The 8,785-nt window shown below is 47.2% G+C and overlaps 1 protein-coding gene across 2 annotated transcripts in view; it reads left to right on the top strand.

The window, feature by feature from the left end:
• Positions 1 to 7,404, top strand: part of Tbk1 (TANK binding kinase 1) — a 41,157-nt gene extending 33,753 nt beyond the window's left edge. For both annotated transcript variants that reach the window (XM_036169956.1, XM_036169957.1), the window contains exons 14-21: positions 502 to 623; positions 718 to 794; positions 1,431 to 1,470; positions 2,607 to 2,708; positions 2,799 to 2,895; positions 3,455 to 3,561; positions 3,750 to 3,821; positions 6,647 to 7,404. In XM_036169956.1, coding sequence (XP_036025849.1) covers positions 502 to 623; positions 718 to 794; positions 1,431 to 1,470; positions 2,607 to 2,708; positions 2,799 to 2,895; positions 3,455 to 3,561; positions 3,750 to 3,821; positions 6,647 to 6,698 — 669 coding nt within the window. In that variant the 3' untranslated portion in view covers positions 6,699 to 7,404. The remainder of the gene's footprint in view (positions 1 to 501; positions 624 to 717; positions 795 to 1,430; positions 1,471 to 2,606; positions 2,709 to 2,798; positions 2,896 to 3,454; positions 3,562 to 3,749; positions 3,822 to 6,646) is intronic.
• Positions 7,405 to 8,785: the final 1,381 nt, after the last annotated feature.

Here is an 8,785-nt window from a genome sequence, read left to right as displayed (position 1 = left end):
TAAAACATTGGAAAAAGTATTTAGGAGACAAAATGATTTAAAAGTCAGAGACAAGGGGAGAAATTGTAGCTCATTTGCTTGAAAGAATGCCTAGCATAGCCGGGCAGTGGTGGCGCATGCCTTTAATCCCAGCACTCAGGAGACAGAGCCAGGCGGATCTCTGTGAGTTCGAGGCCAGCCTGGGCTACAGAGTGAGATCCAGGAAAGGCGCAAAGCTACACAGAGAAACCCTGTCTCGAAAAACCAAAAAAAAAAAAAAAAGAAAAGAAAAGAAAAAGAAATTCTAATTTAAAATAGCACATATGCCTACCACCTCCCCCCCCAAACAACAACCACCAGTAATTAAAGGGTTCTGTGAGTGTCCTGTGTGGTGCATGAACAGCAGGAGGATCAGCCTCACGTGAAAACAGAAAACACAGCAGACCTTAGAAGAGCCTCCGATGATCTATCTGATGACCATTTCTAGTTGGGCATGCTGACCTAACCCATTGTTCTGTTTAGCTTTCCAGTTCTCAGGGAACAATCGAGAGCAGTCTGCAGGACATCGACAGCAGGTTGTCTCCAGGGGGGTTGCTGGCTGACACCTGGGCACATCAGGAAGGCACTCATCCAAAAGACAGAAAGTAGGTTCCAGCCTGGGGGTGATTTCTGTGCCTGTTAATTTTTCCTTGTTGTATCGATTCCAATAATTTACTTGGGTTTTTCTTCCTTAAATAGTGTAGAAAAACTACAAGTCCTGTTAAATTGCATCACAGAGATTTACTATCAGTTCAAAAAGGACAAGGCAGAGCGCAGTGAGTAAAGTTTGCTGTTCGTTCATCTAATGCGCCAGAGTAGTCAGTGTTAACAGTTATGTCACTGAACACAGTGAGTCACATTTGCTGTTTGTTCATCTAACACACCAGCGTAGTCAGTGTTAACAGTGATGTCACTGAACGCAGTGAGTAACATTTGCTGTTCATCCATCTAATGCGCCAGCGCCAGTGTAGTGTCAAGCGGCTGCATTACTGTGTGGTGTTTTTAAGTGCAGCTACTTAAGAGATGTGTCAGAAAAAAGGTTGAATGTACTAAAAATTATTGTCAAACCAACCTTTTACGTATCTTAAATTAAAGTCATGAACCCTAGATCTTCTGGAGGCCAGGCAGGGAGCACACAGGAATGGCTGCCTGGTGGGCCTGGGGACAGCGAAGTCAGCAGCATCTCTGAAACAGGCCCCTGCTCTGTCACCCCTGTGTTAATTTTTATTTTTAATCATAACTTCATACTGACCAAATTAAAGCATTGACGGATCATATGTAGCCCATGGGCCCCAAAGCTTTTGTATCTACTTCGAACTCTTAGCCTTTTTGAAGCAGTAATCTCAAAGGAGAAAATAGTACATGTGATATTCAACTCTACACTGATGAAAGTATGCTTTTTCCATTTTCAGGACTAGCTTACAATGAAGAACAGATCCACAAATTTGATAAGTAAGTATTCAGGTTGAGTTAAAATGGATTCTTTTTGATGTGGTGATATTTTATTTGTGTTCTAACAAATAAAACTTATCTGGGAGTCAGAGAACATAACAGCGACTAGATTAGATATAGAGGCCAGACAGTGGTGGCACACACCTTTAATCCTATCACTCGGGAGGCAGAGACCTGTCTGGATCTCTGTGAGTTCAAGGCCACCCTGGGAACAGAGCCAGGCATGGTGACACACACCTTTACTCCCAGCACTAACCATAAAGGTCTGGAGGTCCGTACCAACAGACAGGAAGTGATGTAGCTGGGCAGAGAGAGGAAGTGAGATGCAGAACAGAAAGGCATATAGAGTGGGTATATAGGAAGTAGGTCTCTTTGGCTGAGGATCTTCAAGTGGTAAGAACGTGGCTGGCTTCTTTCTGCTTTTCTGGTCTCTCAGTTTTTACCCCAGTATCTGGCTCCCGGTTTTTATTAGTAAGACCGTTTAACACTTTGTTTTACATTTAATATCTTTAATTCTTCTTAAAGTTCCACTGTGTGTGTACATTGCTCAGGCCACTCACTGGTTCCTAGTGTGGGGATCCCTAGGACAGGCAGAGGACTAGGAGGAAGGCCCAGTCTGCTGGCTGCCTGCCTCTGCCTCATGCTACAGAGGGCAGCCAGGGGACCCTAGGAGGCCAGCACAGCCTCCATGACTAACTGCAGCCAGTGGTGTTTGGGGCTGGAGGTGGCTGGGTGGTTAAGAGCACTGGATGCTTTTCCAGAGGCCACGTCAGTGCCCATGTCGTCAGTGCCCATGTCAGAACCCAGGTCAGTGCCCAGGACAGTGCTCACCACTGCCTGTGCTCCAGCTCCTTCCTGTCCACAGAGTCATAAAAAATGAACTTCGTGTATTTGAAGTAGGCTGTTTGTTTATTGTTTTGTTTTGTTTTTTGAGACAGGGTCTCTCTGTGTAGCCCTGGCTGTTCTGGATCTCACTCTGTAGCCCAGGCTGGCCTTGAACTCACAGAGATCCTCCTGCCTCTGCCTCCCGAGTGCTGGGATTAAAGGCATGCGCCACCACATCTGGCTTGAAGTATTTCCATTAGAGGTAGAAATAGTGAGGTTATGTTAAGCCTCTGGTTCCTTCTAATTTGCAGACAAAAACTGTATTACCATGCAACAAAAGCAATGACCCACTTTACAGATGAGTGCGTTAAAAAGTATGAAGCCTTTCTGGATAAGTCGGAAGAGTGGATGCGGTAAGGAGGCTGCCGTGGTGACGGGAGGTGGGCCGTGTTGAAGGAGAGGCCCAGGCGGCTGCTTGCTAATGGACTCCCCTTGGTTTTCAGAAAGATGCTTCATCTCAGGAAACAGCTGTTATCTCTAACCAATCAGTGCTTCGATATTGAAGAGGAAGTGTCCAAGTATCAAGACTATACCAACGAGGTACATCCCCGAGTGCAGCAGGGGAGGGCTTTGCTGCTGAGAGGGCTGTGTAGTTCCAATAACTGTTGCAGAGACGTGGGACATCATGTCGTCTGTGTTCACTTCCACGCGACATTCACGTTTACTGCCTGTGTTCATGTGTGTATATGCGTGCGCATGCCAGAGGACAACTCCGGGGAGTTGGGTCTCTTCTCCACCATGTGGGCTCCAGGGTGGCACTCAGGTTGGCTGGCCTGGCAGCAGACACCCGTACTACGGGCCCATCACCCATTTTTTTGTCTTTTAGATGTTGGACAACTAGAAACACTTGATAATTCATCTTTTATTGTTTGTAAGGAAATTTGTTTTAGAGGGTACTGATTTCAGTACTTAGCACTGATAGTTTTGAAACAGAAATTTAAAGCTGGGCTCAGGCCGTAGACCAGTGGTTGAACGCTGCCCAGCATGCACATGGTTTCCCTGCAGAGCGGGTGTGGGGCGTCCGGCCTTCCTGAAGCTGTAAGTGCCCTTGATCGGTACTATGTGCCTTGCCCAGTGACACATTTGCTTTCTGTTGTAGTTACAAGAGACTCTGCCTCAGAAGATGCTGGCGGCCTCCAGTGGAGTCAAGCACGCCCTGGCTCCTGTTTACCCCAGCTCCAACACTTTAGTGGAGATGACTCTCGGGTGAGCAGCTCTGTTGGAAACTGGAGTAGTGCCACGTGCTGTCATCTCAGCTAGAAATCTCCTTCGCACATTTCAAGATCCTTGATGCTTAGTTACTGTGCCGGGGTGCATTTCCTGGCTACTTAGATTGTAAACCTAAAGCCATGCAAACACGATTCTAGGAGGTTGACCGTCTCTTTATCCTCCAGGATGAAGAAACTGAAGGAAGAGATGGAGGGGGTGGTGAAGGAGCTGGCTGAGAACAATCATATTTTAGAACGGTGAGTGGTGCGCAGCTGAGTCGGTACACCGCAGTCCATCTGTCCGTCTTTCTCTGCTCAGAAGGTGCGGCAGTGAGAAAGGGGTGGGATGAGGAAGGCGTGATACCCTTCGGCGTTGATTTTTGTTGCTGTTGTTTTGTTTTTGACAGGGTCTCGCTATGTAGCTCTGGCTGTCCTTGAACTCACAGAGATCTGCCTGCCTCTCTCTGCCTCCTGACAACACAGCACGATTCAAAGGTACCCTGATGTGATACCTCCATGCTGAGGAGTGACATTGAAAATATCTCCCACAGTTCAACTAAAGGCAGAAAACTGCCTTCTCAGCGGGAACTGGGCAGTTGATGATGTAACAGTCCCAGACCTGAGCCATGCCCTGCAGACAGTGCTCATGGGCGCATGCATGATGCTCTCTGGTGCTCCCAGACCCAGGGCTTCAGTGGCGCTGTGTCCTGCAGTGCCGGCTGCCGGAATTCCTCAGCTTCCCTTGACTTAAGCTTGGTTACTGTGTATTCAAACGCCGCCGTTTGCTGTGCTGATTTTCCCCGACTCCTCCCCCACCCCACACACATACTCGGTCACATGAGTAAAATGTTTGGAACCAGAAGTATTTGAGGTTCCTGGGTTTTTCCAGATAATGAAATGTGGAGATGGCGCCCAGATATAGGCATAGCACTTATGGGTGTTTCATATTTCCCTCACACACATAAGCTGGACATGATTTTATATGGGGTTTGGGTGCCTGCATCACAAATGCAATGTGTCACAAGAGGTGAGGCATAGACATTTCATTTTGTGGCCGCTTTCAAGTCTCCGACTATTTCAGGATTCGGGTTTAACATAGTGGAAGCCAAGGCAACAGAGAACATTGTACAGTCTGTGTATGCATAGACATCCCGGTTTTACTTCTAGGAGTTTGTATCTGAAATCATTCTGACTCAGTTTCCCTTCTGATCATCCCATGCTATTCCAGGGACACCACTTCCTCCCTCTGGAAATAGGGACTGCCCTACGGCTTGCTTCTTTCCTCCCCTTGACCAGTCTGGTAGTCTCCACCAGGCTTCCTGTCCCTCTCCCCACCTCCTTTCTCCTGGAGCTGGGGGGGCCTGCCGACTTGGTTCTACAACCACAGGCCTGCTGTTCACAGCCAGAAGAATCTTCTGAAATAGTGATAGAAGTATGTCCCTCCCTTGCCTTAAAGACTTGTAGTCAGATGTGATGGTACATGTCTTTCATCCCAGCACTCAGAGGCAGGGACAGAGGGATCTCTGTGAGCTCGAGGCCAGTCTGATCTACAGAGCAAGTTCCAGGACAGCCAGGGTTACATAGACCAACCTGTCTCAAAGAAAGAAAAAAGAAAGAAAGAAAGAAAGGAGGGAGGGAGGGGAGGGAGGGAGGAGGGAGGGAGGAAAGAAAGAAAGAAAGAGAGAGAGAGAGAGAGAGAGAGAGAGAGAGAGAGAGAGAGAGAGAAAGAAAGAAAGAAAGAAAGAAAGAAAGAAAGAAAGAAAGAAAGAAAGAAAGAAAGAAAGAAAGAGGAAAAAATTCTAAGTCCCTGTTATCTAGAAAGTACGGTCTAAATCCATGTCTCCTTGAGGAAGATGGTGTCTTGGTCCTAACCTGTGCACCAGCATCCCTGCCTTCTACTCCCAAAGTAACATTCTGGAAACACTGTTCCATTCTTCACTCTCCCTGGAGTAGGCCATTCTTACCCCTGTATTTCAGCTTATGACCCTTAACCCCTCACTTAGAAAAAAGTCTCCAATTCTTGTAACATTTTAATTACATCACTTCTGAATTTCTCTTAAAAAATTTCCCAAGGTCAGGGAGATGGCGCTTGCCTCAAGCCTGACGACCCACACGGTAGAAAGACCTACCTTCCACAGTTACCCCTGACCTCCAGGAGAGCACCATGCGTGGTGTGTGTGTGCAGGGTGTGTGCAGGGTGCACACACAACGAATAAATACATGTAATTTTCAGAATACATTTTCTTGAACATTGTATTTATTATTTCTATGTGTTTAGATGTTTTGCTTGCTTGTATGTCTGTGCATCACTTGCAAGGAGTGCTCCTGGAGGCCAGAAAATGGACTGAATTCCGTGGAACTGGACTTACAGATGTTGTGAGCCACCATGTCAGTCCTGGGAATCAACCGGGGTCCTCTGGACGACAGCAAGTTCTCTTTAACTGCTGAGCTCTCTCTAGCCCCAGAAGTGGTTTTGTTTTTGTTTTTGTTTTTGTTTTATTTTATGAAACAGGGTTTCTCTGTGTCCTGGAACTCTGTAACCCAGGCTGGCCTTGAACTCACAGAGATCCACCTGCTTCTGCCTCTGCCTCCTGAGTGCTGGGATTAAAGATGTGCACCACCACTGCCCAACCTTGTTTTTATTTTAAGCTTTCCCAAGCCACTGGATTGTATTCCTTAGTATAATAATGCCCCTCATTTTCAGTAAGAAGTAGAGCAGATCACAGTTGCTTCAGTTATTTAAAAATAACTCTTCCTAGGCCAGCACATAAAGGCTCCCGCTGTGCAGGCCCAGTGACCTGAGTTCAGTCCCCAAACCCACGTTGAAGTGCAAGGAGAGAACTGACTCCAGAGTTGTCCTCTGACCGCCAGCTGCATGCCTGTAGTTAACAACAGTTCCTCTGAAATCTATTCTGTAGTTCTTCTCTGGAGAGCTGGGATGTCAGGAACTGGCACACAGCTCATTGATAGAGTTCTTGCCCAGCATGCCTGTGGACCCTGAATTCAGTTCCCAGAATACGGGGACCCTGGAGAGCAAATGAGCAGATCTCCTGAGGATGTCTTTCTTTTCTTGTGTGTTTCAGGTTTGGGGCCTTAACAATGGACGGTGGCCTCCGCAATGTGGACTGTCTTTAGCTTTCCAGGGACTCTAGGAAGTTCTAGTTTGCACAAGAAGATAACACTGGGGCTCGAAATGAACGCCTTTGTGGGTGGTTCTTATTTCTACAATTCAGTATTTGATGAGGTCATGTAAATATGTACAGTTTGTAAATATATAAAAATACATATATATATATATATATAAATTTTTGGCTGCTGTTCAGATGTAATTTTGCCTTTTAACATTTGTAAGTACACAGGGCAGATTGACCTCAGAGAGCTGTAGAAGCAAGCCATGACCGGCCAGTGCTTTGGGATGCTGTCCCGATCCTCCAAGTGAGGCTGGAGAAACCCACCGCTCGGTGCCTAAGGAAAATATTTTTTAAATTGGCATCCTTCAAAATCAGAAAGGACTGATAGTTGTGAACGGTGGAGTGGTGGGCTTTGGTGATGGGGAGCAGAGCCGACCCCCTGTTTACCAGGGTCAGCTCCTTTGACAAGGATGAAGGGGCACTGTTTCTCTTTACAGGTGCCCAGATCTCAGTTCTCCTTGTACATTTAATTTCAGGTGAATTATTGAGCAAAAAATTTAAAGTGAATTCATTGTTTAAATTATTAATTTTTCCTTTGCTCATAAATGTGTAATTGTCATTCATATTCTAGTATCATTTCAATTGTTTTAAGCTGTATATTTCTGTACTTTAATTCTGCTAACTGTTTCATGAAATATTCTGCTTACTGTTTCATGACAGAATAAATTTCTCAATTTTAATGTAAGAAGCTTGTGTGCTTTTTGTGTCTCTGGTTAGTGAAACAAAATGAGGTATTACTGTTTTTTTAACTGATTGACCTACCACTGAGCCACACCCCACCACTGGGCCACATCCCACCACTGGGCCTCTCACCACTGGACCACATCCCACCACTGAGCCACACCCCACCACTGAGCCACACCCCACCACTGAGCCACATCTCACCACTAGACATCTCACCACTGGACCTCTCACCACTGGGCCACACCCCACCACTGAGCCACACCCCACCACTGGACCTCTCACCACTGGACCATACCCCACCACTGGGCCACACCCCACCACTGGACCACACCCCACCACTGAGCCATACCCCACCACTGGACCACATCTTTAGTCCACAAGTTATGCTGAAAGCCAGGCTCCTGGTGATGGGAAATTATTCTCAGAATATTCATGCTGTACAAAATGAAAAGTAGTGTTTTCCTTGGGGAACCTACCTGGAGTTGTAGGCGGAAGGAGGGACTTCATCAAGATATTTGTCTGTCCATGAGGATCTCGATTGGCTTGGATGTGGGTTTGTCAGATTGAAGGACAGTTAGACAGGACCTCTGCGCTCTAAAAGACATCGGAGCAGCGCAACAAACTGTTACCCTGAACTGAAACGCATTAGTGTTTCACATTACTGTTGGGCTGTTACAGGAGTTTCCGGTGCCCCACACACCCTATGGAAGTAAGGGTCTCGGAGGACACGGGCCAAAGGGGTATTTATCCCACACTCCCTTGTTTTACTGAAGCTGGCCATAGTGGTGCATGTACCTGCAGTTCCTGCTGTTCCAGAGGCTGAGGCAGCTCACTGGGACAACACAAGCCAGGAGACTATCTCCAATCTCAAGGAGACTATCAGGGCCAGCAAAAAATGGCTCAGTGGGTTAAGATGCTTTATTCTGAGCCTTACCTGGGCTCAGTCCCCAGGTAGAAGGAGAAGACTGACTCCCGTCAGCTGTCCTCTGACAGCCACACAGCCACCGTGCCACACATACCCACAAGGTAGGTGTGTTAGTAAATAAAAGCAGTGTTTGTGGACAGACGCTGTTGAGACATTTAGAGAAAGGCTTAAGAATATTGTTTAAGCCAGGCATGAGGACACACACCTTCAGTCCCAGTACTCGGGAGGCAAAGGCAGGAGAGCCCCAAGTTCAGGGCCAGCCTGGGTACAATGGTAAAACTCTGCCTCAAAATATGATGGTGGTGCTGGAGGTGGTGGTGGTGGTGGTGGTGGTGGAGGTGGTGGTGGTGGAGGTGGTGGGGGGGGTGGGGTGGTGGTGGTGAGGTGGTGGTGGTGGTGGGGTGGTGGTGGTGGTGGAGGTT

This window comes from Onychomys torridus, chromosome 20, assembly GCF_903995425.1.
Source record: "Onychomys torridus chromosome 20, mOncTor1.1, whole genome shotgun sequence".
NCBI lineage: Eukaryota > Metazoa > Chordata > Mammalia > Rodentia > Cricetidae > Onychomys > Onychomys torridus.
This window is presented reverse-complemented; position numbering and strand designations above follow the sequence as displayed.